Source organism: Papilio xuthus, unplaced genomic scaffold, assembly GCF_000836235.2.
Source record: "Papilio xuthus unplaced genomic scaffold, Pxut_1.1 DF826938.1, whole genome shotgun sequence".
Lineage (NCBI taxonomy): Eukaryota > Metazoa > Arthropoda > Insecta > Lepidoptera > Papilionidae > Papilio > Papilio xuthus.
Genome location: NW_013531711.1, coordinates 4467288 through 4484702, shown reverse-complemented (window position 1 = coordinate 4484702; position 17415 = coordinate 4467288). Strand labels below are relative to the sequence as shown.

Genomic DNA, 17415 nt, shown 5'->3' with positions numbered 1-17415 from the left:
TTTTATTTCGTTGACAAGTCTAGGCCAGTATTCAGAGGTCGTACGATATTTTTTTTGGCAATACATCAAGAATGGCACCGCTATCAACAAGTGGCGGTGCCTATAAATCTTGACCGCAGACGGCTTTAATTCCGCCGATACGCCGCGACGAAAAGGTCCGAAAGTGGGAATTTTATTCGGCCACCTGAAATAAGACATTCCATTTGTTGACATCGTGACGTGCGTCCGAGGTGTGATATCGAATTGAATGTCCCTTTTTTCTCATGTTATTTATAGACATTCTTTTTGATATTGATGAAAAACGTTGATATTATTTCGTATAAATTTTTTTCTTCATTTTACGTTAACCTACTTTCTTACTGGTCAATTGGTTTTAAAAGTAAAAATACTTATTGAAATAGTTTTTATTTAAGTATGCTTAACATTCATACAGCGTATCAACATAGACATAAGTCAGCTTAAACAGATTTTGAATTTTACATAAAGTTAATTTAAACCATCAACTGAATACAAGCTGGACGAGCTAACATAATGGAGCGACCCTACTGAGTTATGGAGAGAGTTTCCAACAATCAGAATCCGCAATGCAATATCAAAGCCCGGCGATGGACGTAAGCCACTGCCTTAACTTCTGGCCTCAGTTATCTCAGCGGGACACTCATATTTTCGGCTTCTAACACTAATCCTCAACAGAATTGCCGACTTCTTGTTTGCAGCGAATTATTCTTAAGCCGTAACCGTAATTATATGCTTTAGTTCTACTACTACGTAAGGACGATATGCAAATTATGGTCAAAAACCGTTTCACATCTACAATATTCCATACTAAAAAAACTGTTGATGTTATACTATCCTTGAATCTTTTAGAATAATTATTCGTGTGTTAAAAAACATAACTCGCTATTGTTTTTTAATTAAATATTTTTCAAACCATTGGTTTATCAAATATACGTGAACATAACACGTCTATCAATGTAAAGAGGAATAAAGAATTTTATTCAACGCATTCATCTTTTCAACAATTGCATTTATGACTCACTTATCAAGTCAGAATCCAAAAATAAAATTTGCGTCTTTAACATATCAAACACGTCACAGTCCTCCGCCCACGCACGATGTACTCGGAACGTAACGGAACCATCCCGTGGGTGCCGTAAGACTTTGCCCCGGATTTATGCTAAAACAGGCTAATTAACTGTAATACGAAGTCACTTTGGTCCACGTAATGAGATAAATCAGATATGTTTAAGTATAAATAAGATTAATCAAATAATATTTTAGATTTATCATCATCAGATATATATTTATATTTTTTATCATATTCGTCCAAATTACCTATATATTAAGTTCATGAAAAGTAAAATTGTTCTAAAAAAAACTGCTTCCGCAATCTTATAACTTTGATATCCCGACTATCTTTATGTTCCTAAACTTTGATATAAATCTCTAACAAATTAGCAATTTAACACATATTTATCGAAAAGCTATCCCCGAATCCCCAATTTCATATATCTTTGCTTATCCCTACAAGGGAAAAGTTTCAATTGAGTAAGCCTACGTTGGGAGAAAAATTGTAAAAGTTTTTCTTTTGACAATATTGAGGTGACTCGACAATCTGTTTTCTACGAAAATAATGTTCCGCTAAAGTCCTCGGGAAAAGCTTTTTACATATCATTTGTTGGCATTATGAAGTGTTTTCCCTTTAACTTTACTTTTGATATATCATTATTGAGAGCAATTGTAACAAACTGATTTATTTTAAACATTTTTGTAATATTATGTTGTATTAAACATATTTGTGATGAGGACTGTAATTAATTTATTTGTTTAAAATTTAACTACTCGTATTAGTATAAAACTGACTGAAAACAATAAAATAAAACCGTGAAACTCAATTAAAAATAAAACAAACGAAACGAAACATTGGTGGAAATAACAAAATGAAAATGGTTTCCATATTTTATGCAGAGGCGTATTAAAGCAGACGTCATAATATAATGACAAGCACAAGCAAACTGCACTATCGAATTGTAAATTGGAATTCAAAGTTGACATTAACGATAATAACTTAATAAAATAAACCGTAAAATACTTTATTATTTTAAAATCTGAAAGGTATTCATATTCAAAAGAATAATATATATTCTTTTGAATATGAATAAATTTAATTGTGATTGGAAAATTAGTGAATATTTTATATATGTTACGCTTTCTGGTTCCACATATCTACAGTTTGGTTTAGATAACCTATAAACCCAACTACAGGGTTGAAGCCTCAATCCTTATTTATCCACCTCCAATAAAATATGCCAAGTATGTTCAACTGTTTGTGATTGTCTAATGTTTTATTGTATTGTTACCAGCTGGGGGAAGGGGTGGAGCTGACGCTGGGCGAACTGCGCGCGATGGCGCTTCGACAGCAGCAGCAAATCGACACGCAGCATCAGCTGCTCTGCGCCAAGGAGCAGCGCTTGAGGTACCTCAAGCAGCAAGAGGCGCGCCAGCACCAGGTAGGTCAAAAACAGTATATGTAGCATAGAAAGAAGTCTAAATCATAGTGTTTACACGTGACTGTCTCGAATGAGGCGAGTTGGTAGCACTGAATGTGTTAAATGTTCTTTCTCCAGTACTATTTCCAAAGCAATGCAATTCAAGAAATATTTTAGTAGTAAAGGTCATATAGTTTCATTTACAGTTTCACTTTCGCGCCCTTATCTAGCTTTCAATTATTCTTACTAACCAATGGAACAACTATTTAGATTTTTATAAAAAAAAAACACTGTAACTATCCATGTCGGAAAAGGTAATCACATCACGGTTGAATACCAAAACAAAAGTAAATTTCAACTATGATTTTGGTATCTAGTTTAAAGAAATAGTCATTCGATTACCATCACAGATTATTGTCTGTATGTTCCGAAGATAACCATTTCTCATTTTCTAAATCTCAGTTGATAAATTGAATAAACAAATCGCAGCCGGACGTTATTGTACTAAAGACCTTTACTGCAGCTGTCAGTTCTCTTGCCAATCTCGACTTCAATACAATTAAAGTCTATATAAGGCCATTCGTACACATGGCGATGTTAACAAAGTCTGCCGATTTTAGTCGCTAACCGACATACGCGATACAAGGACCAATGCTTCTCATGCAACCTGTTTCTCTGACGATCTTCGTCGTTAGAAAGGTCGATGTTTTGAAGATGGCAGAGCAAATCTGCATCAGTTAATACTTTGTAAATAGCCGTGTAGGCGCTATGCCTGCTATCGAATAGAAAACTCCTGTTGACGATTCATTGCTGTATGAAGATCGTATAGTGCGATAATAGAAACGCAAGTGTACACTTTTTAGTTTTAAACATTTACGTCGCTTTGTGTACGGAGGCCCTAAATCTCGCAGTCATTCCAGTATATATCACGTATTCGTTTGGATGTTAGAAAAAATATTAGCTACTTGATAAATGTAAAGAATACATAATCAAGTCAAAAACACTTTCCCTATAGACAAATATATTCATATAGTTATAGTAGATACATTCAACAACAGCTTTAGTAATTTACAGTCACATTTTACTTAAACTAGAGCCGTCATAAACCGTTTCATTGCTTGTTACACAGAAGACAGTTCGGTATAAAGGAAATATTAAACTGTTTCACTACTTAATTTGCTTTGAAATATAATTCTACTTGACATTCAAAGACGTTAAAATAATAAGGATAAAAGGCACTAGAATTGTGTTTCCACTTTCCTTAATTTGTAAGTTATCTTCAAAGAGCTTATATAATTAAAGGTTAATTTACATAGAGAAAATCTGATGAAAGATACAATCGCCAATATTGACTCCATCAATTGTTACCTAAGAATAAATTTGTAAAAAATATTTGAGGTTTTATTATGCATGTAATTTATTATGTTCTAACTCACTCAGAGACGTTTCAAGTTGACATAAGCACACCCTTTGTGTTAATTACCCGTAATATTTAATTTAAGCTAAGGAAGAGTCCTTTAGAAACCAATGTATTATACTCGTACTATGCGTCGGTTAATATTGAAAGCATTTATCTTACCATAATATTATAGTAATATAAATGCGAATGTTTGGATGGATGGATGGATGTTTGTTTGAAGCGACCTCGATGAAATTTGGCATACATATAGAACATAGTCTTGTAGGATACATAAGCTACTAATTATGTTTTTTTTTAATTCCGCGCGGACAGATTGGCAAGCGAGCACTAGTGTAACATAAGCAACTAATTAATGTCTGAATGTGACTTTGTAAATAATCCTTTCCCCACGACCCACTTCTGTCTCGTCCGATTGGGAATTTAATAACGTTCTCGAGATACTTATTGCAAAGATGCTTTTAAAGCCGACAGTTTAAGACTTTAACGAGCACTAAAAGATTTATCCGAGACATTCTTCGTGAAACATATAAGAAAACACTTTAATAAAATATTTTATTTATATTGTCACAGGTGTCGCAAAATGTATCAATGTAAGTGTAGTTTAGTAGTTTTTAGTAGATAAAAATACAGACAGATAAAGAATACCAAAAAACTTTTGTTCATCAAAAACGGGAATAAGTTATATTTTCTTAATATTACTAAAGATTTTCTTAGTTAAAGTTTTGGTTACCACTGATACTATGTCTTACTAATATTGTAAATGCGAATGTTTGGATGGATGAATGTTTGTTGCAAGGTATCTCCGGAACGGCTCAAGGGGTTTTTAATAAGTTCTGCGCGGACGGAATAGCGGGCGACAGCTAGTTTCTACATAAAGATTATATTTATTTACTCTTTAAAGCCAAACATGAAAATACGTTAAACAATTTACCTTCGGATTTGCGATAAAATAATTATTATTTTCCTGTTTTATAGTTAGCAAGCCAAATTACTTCGTGTTTATTCGATTGTATTCAATAGCAATTATTGTTTCTATCTGTTGGTCCGTCGCCAGAGTTTATAACAATGGTGATTGTAAATACGTATAGCAAACTTTATTATGGACATTAATCTATTACTAGTTTTACAGTCATGTTGTCTAGAATAGTACAAATAGTCGTTTTATATTTAACTAGCTGTCGTCCGCGACTCCGTCCGCTAGGTATTAAAAAAATACTTATTTAGTAGCCCACGGGTTCTTCTAGGCTATGTTCTATACCTATGTCAAATTTCAGCAAGATTCATGCAGCCTTTCTGAAGATTTTTTCAATTAAACATCCATCCATCCATCCAAACATTCGCATTTATAATATTAGTAAGACAATATTTAAACACTTATCATAGGAATCTAATTAAGTATTACGAAATAAATTGTGTTTGATTGCGAAAGAAAATTTTCATATTTAATCAAATAAATCTGTATTGTAAATAAACAGCAATATTAAGACTTATGGTCTTAAAAACAAGAGCTAATTTTGCTAAGCTAATTTAAAGTTTATGAGAACTTTATATTAACTTAGCTTAATGAATTAGTTTTCTCTTCTTAATTGACTACCTCTGTTTGTATTAAAATAATCTTACTAAAATTCAGAAGAATCTGTTATTCTATTTTTTTCACCCGATTGATTACCCGACTGATGGGTTAATGTTTTTCGCGCGTACGTAAGTTTGATTTTGTGTATGTGGGTTTGGTCGTCGGCATAAAACACATACAACAGACGTAAGTAATAAAATTCTGAATTAGTAAAAATGAGTTCGGATCTCACTTGCCATACCTCTTTTCTTTGCTTTAAAAATTTCTCGGTGTAGTCGAAATTCTAAAATATACAATAAGTGTAACGTAACAGTTTATTTAATTTTATTTTGGCGCTATTTTCTGAGTCTGACAGTTTTTTTTAAATTAAGACTAGGTTAAGTTATTCTCTATATTGATTTTGGTTGCACTAAGATTAGTTACGGTGACTGAGATAATAAGTTCTAAGAGTGAAATAATTATTACCTTTTTACTTCCTAATAAATTAACTGCTAATCTGGATTTTAACTTTCGTTTTTAATTCTCCAATAAATCATAGAAATTTTGAAAAATTTGGCCACACATTTTTTGTTCTCAATAGTTCATTCGTTACAATTACGCTCATCCAAGTACAAAGCGATCAAGACTCGTAAGCCACAATCAGTTGAGTACAGAAAAGGGAAATTACAACAGGCCACAGAACAGCGTGGGTAGTACATGATTTGGCAGTACGAGCATACATTACACACGAGTTTTATTGCAAAGCTAAGTGGAAACAACCCACACCATTTGTTCGGATAAAGCGTACATGGGCGCGGTAATGAAAACATATCGTCTGCGCGTCTTACATATTTCATTCACAAATATACAATATCAAGTTAACTATCATAACTTAAAAATATGTGAAACTTACATTTTATCACCACAGAACAGAAAACAATTTGAAGTAAACGGCGCTAATAATATGTATTTCGCTAAAGTTATAAAAATAGGTAATATATTTATTTAGCAACGCCAGGCAATATTTCCAGACTAATATGAGCATGGCACACTATTCCCATTGCGCTAGTAAACGTGTAAAATAATTAAATCACTCTTTGCACGCAACGTTATAACGAAATACTACTGAATAATCCTTTACGTTTGGCGTAATTAGGACACTAACCTTGGGTTTCTGGGACAAAAATCTCCGTTTCAAAATTTAGTTATCTCTGTTTTGTTAAAGATTATATGTGTTATATAGTGATTTTGGAAACAGATCACTTTAAAATTTTTACTACAGAGCGACTTCTTATATAAACCCTTATTTATAATAGCAATCTTATGTATATTAAAGCTGCATCGTACTTTACATACTATTTTACATCGACTATCGAACCTCTTTGCGGGTTCAATGCGGGCCTGTGTACATTACAAATCTTTGAAACCATTTGCTAGTATCAAAGCTCTCTATGCCCTCTTGTGTGAAACGTGTGAAATCCTTATTTGAATTGGGAGATTGCAAACCTCTATCCACGTTCTAGATAAAAGATAACGTCTGCAGTTCATAGTAGAAATAACTGCATCTATACTATGTCATTTTCATTGTTTGGATTTGGATATTCGTTGGACAATTTTTTTGATTGATAATTTAATAAATGACCTATTAAAATTGTATATAAATAGAAAGATAACTTATCTAATGCACGTGACCTTAACACTGTCTCGAATACATTTAATTTGGATTAATTAACGCCAACGTAGCGCCTCGCCTACGAACTAAGCCGTGACGTCAACCGTCGAAGGCTCAGCTTCACTGCAGTGAAATTAAGTTACTTTTTCTATACTTTATTTCAAAATTAGCACCCCCGACAGGCTATTATACTTTGCGTAATCATTTTTCTCAGATTTCATCTTTTAATCTGTAATCTTACCTTTTTGAATATATTGTATTAAATGAAATAAACTTAGGTGATGAAAAACAATTATCAAATCATTCTTTTTTTGTACTTAACTATAATCTAGGTAACGTCAAAAATGCTAAAAAAAAAGTGTCAAAATCCAAAATTTTAAATTAACTTAAAATTGTTATTAATTTTCAAATCCTAAAAACAACTTCGGCATCAAAATTGTCCCGGAATTCTTTGGATAAATTTCGAAGAGATAAGACCGAAAAATTAAATTTTCCAACCCGGTGTTAATAAATCTCTTAGCCGAGTCCCGGGCTTGCGTTAGCCTAATGCGATATTTATCGCCCCTACTAAAAGAAATAAACTCTTCTCACGCAGTAAATAAGCCTATAAAATAAATAAAAACTGCCCTCCTTGACTTTAATACAAATTGAAATGAAAATCATTAAGACTTTTTGTATGAATGGATTGTTGAGACTATGTTTATAATTAACGGCATTATAAAATCTTATTATTAAAATATAATAGATATTATAGAAAAATGCCAACAATTATTGGCTAAGATTATAAATTAAATTGGATTAGTTTTGCAAATTTCACTTTTTGATCCTATCCTAGAACGATTTCCCTTTTTGAAACGAAATGTGTTGAATATTTCAGTGATGTACAAAGCAATGGGATATTCAGTATGCACAATTTGCTCCCCCGCATGTTACCGTCAGCTCTTTGACACGGGTATTCTTTAAACGAGCCATGAAAGCGCCCACAAAGCACACCTCCGTATCGTAGATCGTTCAAAAATTGGTTACTAGACAATTTCCCTTTCCTATTCCCGCATTTCTATTCAATCGTATATCGTACTCTACCTCATTGGCAATGTATTTTATGTTTTTGATCTTAACACCGATTTAATAAATAATTCTTTAATATCTTCTTTTAAGCACTGACAGTATTATCAATATACTTAGTGATCTTTAGTAAAAAGACCAAAAAATGTAAAAATAACAAATTAAAAACTGTCTTCAGGAGGCTATTTCTTCGTTGTTTTGTTCTCTATATTAAGTTTATTACTCACGCGTTCTTATACTCATAAATTAATGTGGGTGTTCCATATTTCAAACTACAGTGTGTGTATATTTGTGTGTCAGGTTGCGGTAGAGGGCGAGCGTCTACGCCGGCTGCGGGAGCGCGTGGAAGCGCAAGAGCAGAAACTACGGCGACTACGCGCGCTCCGGGGCCAGCTCGACCGCAACAAGCAGGCTAACATCGCTCTTAGTGAGTATACACAAATCACACGAACACAGCCAACGAATAGAGACTTAAGAGATCTTGTAACTCTTTGTTGAATGGGTCGATGAATGAATCATGTAACTTTGTTAATTTACTTATACATTTATAGAAAAACTGCCCTGAAATGAACCTTTAAAGGTTTTCTTTCGTGAAAAGAGGCTACTAGGAGGATATTTTTATTTTTAGTAGGGACAAAGTTGAACTTTACCTGTCAGTTTCCACTATCAAAGTACTTGTGTTTAAACCAATTACTACACTTAATCTTTTTATTCCATATAAAGTTGGTTAAGTAATATACAATAAAGATAGCCTTTACGTTTCTCAAATCTAGTAACGTTGTTAAAACATTGTTAATTAAATGTTAATAGCATAAGTACATAGTTAAACAAGATCCCTTCCGATTCCCGTAAATAGCGAGAAAGTTGGAGCAGTTTATTTAAAAGCCATCAACAGCACAATCGCTAACATTGCTTTCACTTCTAAGTAAACATATTGTTTATAATGACTTAAGTTCCCGAAATACAACGCAAAACGGATAGCTCGGAAACTTGTCGACGTTAATCGGATAATTAAAGCTGCGGGCTGCGTCAGATTAGCTATTGAGGTCTACAACAAGCTCATACACACTATAACATATATTTAGCTATGATACATAAACGCTCACACATACACTATGACATACCATTGAGGTGTATTAGCTACATTTTGTTTCTACAAACATATCTACGTCAATAATTGGTATATTATAGCCATCTATGAAACGTATGCAACAAGAATTGTCTTGTCATTGATTTACCGTTCATCTTGCTAATATTATAAATGCGTTTCAATGGACGGATGAATGTTTGTTAGAAGATATGTTCAAAACGGCTGAACGGATCTTGATAAAATGTTGCACGAAGAACATAGTCTGGAACAACACAGGTAACTAATTATTCTTTTATAAATCCGCGCAGACGGAGTCGCGGGCGATGGCTAGTTATACTTATTTAAAAATCGAAGTTATTAAGTACTAATATAACGTCCAAAGTTCGATATCACTTATTTCTAATTCTACAATTCAAAGCCACGTATTCCATGCTTTCCTTAACTAAGGCACAGATCATAAACACGTTAAATAAAAAGAAAACAACTTTTAATTCCTTGTTTAAGTAATGGTCAAGCTTCAGTAACTTTTACTGGCATTGTGAGAAAGACAGGACATTTAACAACTGCCACTACATATATTGTTAGTAGACAAGAAAAAAAAAGATTATTCAGTAGTAACATGAATAATATTAAGTCATTGAGCCCTGTCATTACGCTATTTAAACAACAGGTATTTTGTGCTTACTGACCATTGGAATTACTAGAAAAAAATTGTAAAAGAGCATTATAATTTGCTAACTAAATAAGAGAGTAATTTTGCATATGAATTACGAACAAGTATAGAAAATTAGTTTTAAAGAACACGAAAGGCTATTTTTGCAATCTCCTTTTGCGTAATATTTTACTTCTTACTAATATTATAAATGCGAATGTTGGATTAATGGATGTTTGTTAGAAAATATTTATAGAACGACTTGATGGATCTCATTGAAATTTGACATAGATGTAGAACATCGTTTAACAACACATAGACATTTTAGTTGGAATCCTTTGGTGCGAATGGCACGCTTTCGTTACCAAGTCAAGTGTCAGAAAGATTAGTGAGGGGACATAAACGTTGATATTCCAATAAGGCGAATGTTGCGCCGATACACCGGCACAGTGTCGGATTTCCTTCCTAACAGTACGGAATAGTGGGTGATAGCTAGTATGAAAAGTAAAAGGAATGGTTGCTGTGTTTTTTTCAAGATAAATGCATTTCTTTGGTACAAAAATCGATCTGATCTGAGTAGTGTTGTAAACAAGCTATATATATCGGATAACGATTTTGTTTATCACTTTTGTTAACAAGTTTCTTTGTTTAACGACTTTGAACTTGTTTAAGACTTCTTTATTATCCTCCTTTATTCATCTTTTTTTGGGACCGTTCTTTATCTTTAAATGAATAGAATTAGTTTAAAAACTTATGGATATAGAACAAAAGCAATGAAAATATCATAAATAATTAAGCGATGAGAATCTTGAGCGAGTTAAATTATTAAACAATAGTCTTATTAATATTATAAATCCAAAAGTTTAGATAAATGGATGGATGGCTAAACAGATCTTGATGAAATTTGACGCAGATGTAGAACATAGTGGGGAAGAATACGTAGGCGCACAAGATTTTTTAGTACCGCACGGACGAAGTCGGGGACGACAACTAGTAACATTAATGATAATATAAAATAGACAGAATTCATTGTTATTAAGTAATAAAATATTTTTTCATACAATCGCAACATAAAAAATATTGCCAATTTCCAGGTGACTACAGATAAAGAGAGGCTGTAGCATCATTTATTTAACAGTAGTCCTGTTACGTTAGATAGCCGATTTTAATTTTGTATTACAACGCCAACCCTTTTGTACCAAGTCAAGTTTAACCTTTCAAATTATTTCGTATTGTGTAAGCGTAAAGCGTCAGCTTCCTTTGGCTAAAACACCAAAAATCTCACTTTAAATCCACTTGTAAATGTAATATTGTTTATGTATGATCCCAAGCTATCTATGGCTCTGTAACAAAATAAGTAATAGAAAAGGTTAATAACAGATATTTTAATAAATATTAATTTCATACCTAAATTTGATTAAAAGAATATCTGAATTTTTATTGTTTTTTTTTTAAAATTAGGTCATTGAAGGAAAACAACCCTTAAAATGCTTGAAATTTACAAACAAAAAAAAGAAACAAATTAGTTCAGGATTAATAAATTCAAAAATGCCGAATGTAATTTAGTACGTGCGTAATAAAATACACCTGGTCTGGGTGTATTGCTGGTGACCAATCACCATCAACATTACGCCTTATTTACGAACACCGGCGCCGGCCCTGTCGAATGGAAATAAGAAACTTAATTAAAAATTGACGCGATAAGAGTCCTCGCGGCGTTCAATTAAGTATGACATCTTTCAGTCAACTCATTTCTTATTAAGATTTTCCTACGATATTTCCTTTTTAATAATGAAAGTTAAATATCTTATATTTTTAGACATTACCTTAAATTAGCAAAAAATAATAGCAATTAAGTATATTTAAAACATTGTTATAATGCAGAAATATTTTAACAAGGGGCATACATAAAATACTCAACTAAAAACTTATCTAAAACAAATTAAATACTATGGAAGGCAGTTAACCTATCAACGTGAGAACAAACGTCTTCTCAACACCTTTTATCATTGGGATGCCGACACTGAATTTATTAACTTCAGCCGCTCACAAATACCTCTTTGTTAAAACTTGGTTCATTTGTTTCGGCTGATAATTTATCGCCCAACTTCTTACATGTTTTGAATACCTAAGTTAAACGTAAATGGTTTCTTATTGAATAAGTATTTCCATACAAAATAAAGCTAAAATGATTATATTTGCTTAAAAAAAGTTCTAGGTCAAGTATTCTTTGACGGTTCTAATTTATTTTGCAAGAAATCGATTTGGTATTTCATTTTGATAACGGGCTTACTATCTAGAACACTGAGGGGATCCAAGTCTATACTTAGGAGTGACATATTTCGGCTCTTATTAATAACTTTTTTACGAACTATTTGAGTACAGTTGAAAACCATGGACATTATCTAACTTTACCCTTTTATATTTCTAAACTTTACTTTTCATAGAATACACTGAATGAGTGCAAAATTTTTGCATTCTCCGATACATTGGTCAGAAAATAAAACTAATGAACAGTAACAGGCTTTTCTACAGAAACGAACGTAGCAATTTCTACTATACTTGTTTTAGATCAAACTGTTCGTTCTGAGTAATTGAAATTATTAATAGTCTGCAGTTTCAAATGATTGAAAATTTTCATAACTTTTTTCTTTATTTTAAATTAAAGTACCTATCTCTTTAAATGATTGATGATTAACGGAGACTGTGCCTTCAATGGTTAGGTTATAAGGTTAGTAAGCAATGGACTCACCGTGGGTTTCTGAAACCAAAATCCTCGCTTAAAACATATTATCACTTGCCGAAATAAAAGACAGCGATGACAATATGTTTTATACAAAGATTTAGGTCTCAGAAACCGACGGTAAGTATATCTGTTAGACTTATACTAGCTGTCGATGTAGAACATTATAAAGATTATTGACTTTAGTATGATTAAATCTTACGTCAAAACTCTAGTCACTATTAAATTTAAAATTACGTACATGGCCATCTAGTATACTGTCCTTGAGAAACCAATATGAAACGTCGATTTTATGCAAAATGTAAAAGGTTTTATTCGAAAAATTGCAACGTCACGTACGCCTGTCTTTCACTTGTGTACGGAGCTCGGAGATCACGAACGAAACAATACATTCGGCCGCTAGTTGATGAGGTTTCCATTTAGGCTGCATTCTCTCCAGTGTCGGATAGAAAATCTCGACGAAGCTGAGTCGACATTTCCATTAGGAGCTGGTCGTTGGAAAAATTTTTAAGCTGCACTTTGTTTATTTAGATTGACTTGTATCTGTTTTTGAACCAATGCAATTTTACTAATGACTATATAGTGGTTGTCTTTGTTTTTACTAATAAAATTATAGTGTAGAATTATATCTACACTAAGTGCTTAAATAATTATTAAGGATCTATGTGCGTTAGGCTTCTTGCAGACGTTTGTATCAGACACAGATCAGATGATGCCTGTTATACGATAAGTCCGCCGTATACATTCAAAAATTATCATACGTACGTGTTAAATTAAACAAAATAAGCAATTATAAATGCTTAATTCGTTTATTAACTTTCACCAATTGTGTTTAAAGCAATAATAGAAAACTTCGTATTCTACAATGTTTCTAAAAGCCGTGTTGTTTCAAAACATTTCATATTGTTCTTTGCGTTGATTTATTGCGGGAGTTGTAACATGTTTTTATTTCCAGAACTTCTCGACTTATGAATATACTTAAATATATCAACATTCTCCCTGCTTTAGACATTTCTTATAAACGTAATCACGTACATACATTTTGTAATCACATTTGTATTACGAAAGCCGACTAGAAGTTAAACAAAATCTTGAAAATCTATTTAATCATTCATTCATAAAGAGATAGACTTTTTTTTATTAACTATTTGATATCATTTTATAATTCCTCAATGCAACTTATCATGCTTCAAACGTTATTCATATCTTTTCCTTCCGTAGAACGTAGTTAAAGCAAGAAAAGTCAGATACAGGATGATTTCTCAATGCAATTTATTACACGCATCTTAAATAAATAAAAATGATTAGTAATAAGTGATTACAGCTTATATTCTCGCGTTGAATCTTGCTAGAAGGTATCTATTATAAACACACAATACCAATGTCCACGTCCATATTACAATGTCCTTGAAGCCAGCAATCGATGAGTTTTCGTCCATTATTTAGTGGTTACACACATACGATCGATACTTGTCGCACATCAACTTTATCTTACTAATATTACAAATGCGAAAGTTTAGATGTATCGATGCATGTTTTTAGAAGGTATCTTCAGAATGGCTGCATGGGTCTCGCTGGAATATGGCTTAGTAGTAGAACTTAATCTGGAAGAACACATAGGCTACTACTTTTTTTTATTCCACGTGGATGCAGTCGGGGGCGACAGCCCCAGCCTATTTATTATTTATTACCTAACCTATTTTGTTTTATTTCATATTCAAATATGTGTATAAAATTGTATATTTTAATTTAGGGTCAAAAAGCAGTCTACATAGTCTTAAATAGACATAGGACTTTGTCTTTTGTCACTAACATAAACGATTTCCAAGTGTGTCTAATGTCAGTTAAGATTTTGATCTCCATATCTTAAAAATCATATAACATGTAGTGTGGAGTACATTAATATATTTTATTCCTGCATGTTTCAACATTCTGTACGTCACCTCTGAATAGGGTTTGTACAAGAGATGAATACAAATCATACGTTTAAAGAAGATTTTACTTTGGTACAAGTTATCAAGTGACTTTAGTACTTTAATGTGTGTACTTTAGCCTTACTTTGAAAAAATATTTAGGTGTAAGAATCTGGTCTATGTATAATTTCTTTTTCCAACACCTATTATTTATACATATTACAGTTTAGGAGTTTTATCAAACATCCTGTATCTGTGGTACTTAGTCCTAAGTAATTTTTGTACAAAAGTAAACATTTTTATGTAACAATTCAATTACTCTTCGCATTATTATTTTTTCTTATTATTTAAATTTAATAATAATATTTTGGATAATTTTGGTTTTATCAATACGCTATTATTAATAAAGAATTTTCAATATCAATTATAAAATTATTCGTGTTCGAATTTATTCACTTTGAAAAATATTTTCTGTGCATTGTTGATAATAAATTCAAGGATGAATGGAAACACAACCATAATTCTTTCTGCTACATTCTCAGTGGAAAAGAAAGTCTTTTTCATTTTATACGTTTGATTTATTTATACCATAACATAGAATATTAAAGTCGAATGTAACTGTATAGTAAATAATTCAAACATTAGACTTTTAGCTTTAGTTTACAATGTTTTATTATTGAACTAGTTGTCACCCTCGACTCCGTCTCCGGGATTAAAAGAATATGAATTAGTAGCCTATTTCAGACTAAACAATCCAAACAATCGCATTTATCATATTAGTAAGGTATAATATTGGATTACAATAAATAAGAGACAAAGAGAAAGAAATAAATTATATTTTAAAATAATCGTGACACAAATCTTCAGGCTTTTTTATAAATTTTTGACTGAAAAGTAGTACAATAGCATTTTAAGTCTTAATTTTTGGACTAAATCTGACGACCTACATTTTGTTTAATTACTTTTTATTGTGAGGACGTAGTGCTTGAATTATAATAAATTTTTGGAATATATTTGCTGCTAAATATTTCACTATGTCAGACCTTAGTTCTTTACATTCTGAGATAAAATGCTTTTAACAGTAGGCGCTCATTAACATAAATGACAAAAATAATTTGTTGTTTTTAATTAAAAAAGGTAGGTTGCACGAATAACAACGGAAATTTAATTCCTTAAAACGCCATTCCTCTTTAAATACGCCGTAGCACAGGATTTTTTATGAAACTTACATTTGTTAATGAAATTATGTTGACAAAACTGTTTTCATCGCCTTCATTTTTCATAACTTTGAAACAATGAGTTTTCACCTATATAATAAATACATAATTTCCAGCTTTCGTCACTTAAAACGATAAATTGGAATAAAGCAATAATATGCAAAATAATGAAAAAAGAACTTTAAGTTTTAAGTTACATTTTCTTTTATCATGCCAATTAGGGTTCAATTTACGTTTCATATAAAGGTACGTACCAGTATTAAATGGATGACAGCGGCATCGTATGAATTTATCGTGTGGTTTCAGTCGGATAGTTGGCAAGTTACGACCGTAGCTATTCGGTCAGTCAAATGACAAAGCTTTCATTTGGATACCACTCGGTTACAATTAAATATCAAAACTCAAACGAACTTCACATTATACACTGATCAGATGTAAATTGTTTAAGTGTAGTCAATATAAACATCTTATATATACAAAATTTTCGTGTCATAATGTTAGTTACCATACTCCTCCTAAACAGCTTGACCGATTTTTTTGAAATTTTATATGCACATGCAGTAGGTCTGAGAATCGGCTATCTATATTTTTAATCCCATGCAGACAAAGTCGAGACAGCCAGTATTATATTCATAACAAACTACTCAGTATATATCTGCAACATTGTAAAAAAATCATTAACTTTGAAGCCCTCTATTGCCTAAACTAAGCAACTTTAGATGATGGTTAGTTCTATAAATCGATATTTTTTCAGAAAAGAAATCTTTCCCCTTAGCTTTACACAGTATTTCCGAACTGGAAACTTCGTGTGCTGATAACCAAAAAAAATGTAATTTTTTTCCTGAAAAAAATTATAACATTAATGTGACCCATATAATTCATGAAGATAATGAGGGGACTATGGGTTTCCGTAATATAACGACCGAGTGGGTCATGAACTTGTATTATTGCTACATTGACGACTAGGTACGGCTACATAAACATGTTTCGGCTTTTACGATGCGTAGGCCATATCCTCAGGCCATCTGACCTTTCATCCTTAGTATCTTGCTTAAAATTTACAAGATCAATGTTTTGAAGAGTACAATATATACTTTAAAAAATGTAACGAAAACTTTTGTATTTGGTATTATTAGATTTCTAATTTAACGAAACGATAAAAAGTACAACAACGTAATTTTAATACCAACATTTTAAAAATAGAGAACCTTATTTTCGCAATATTTCCTTTGTTCAAGCCTACGCATATTCTTAAAAAAACTACGTCTGTATTTTTTTATTTCAGATTGTAGTTTGTAGATACAATACAATACAATTTATTGGTAAAATTTAAATAAAAAAAATTCATTGAAAAATTTCTTCGTATGTATACAGAGCCTTCTCGACAAGCACTGATTTCAACATATTTTTGAATAATGTGAGGCTAGTGATATGTAAACGTAAACAATGTTATGTCACATATCCTTTCCGCAATTTCAGTACACGTAAAGAATAAACCGCAAATACAAATGATACTATAGTTCCAATGTCAGATGTCTGCTCGAAATAGAACGATCTTGATCTAAGAATATGACCCAGTTATAAAACGAATAGTGGGAGGTT

The 17415-nt window shown here is 31.9% G+C and overlaps 1 protein-coding gene across 7 annotated transcripts in view; it reads left to right on the top strand.

Annotated features, from left to right (window-relative positions):
• Window positions 1-17415, top strand: part of ASPP (Ankyrin-repeat, SH3-domain, and Proline-rich-region containing Protein) — a 184673-nt gene that overhangs the window by 154352 nt on the left and 12906 nt on the right. For all 7 annotated transcript variants that reach the window (XM_013317479.1, XM_013317478.1, XM_013317480.1 and 4 more), the window contains 2 exons: window positions 2364-2510; window positions 8499-8625. In XM_013317479.1, coding sequence (XP_013172933.1) covers window positions 2364-2510; window positions 8499-8625 — 274 coding nt within the window. The remainder of the gene's footprint in view (window positions 1-2363; window positions 2511-8498; window positions 8626-17415) is intronic.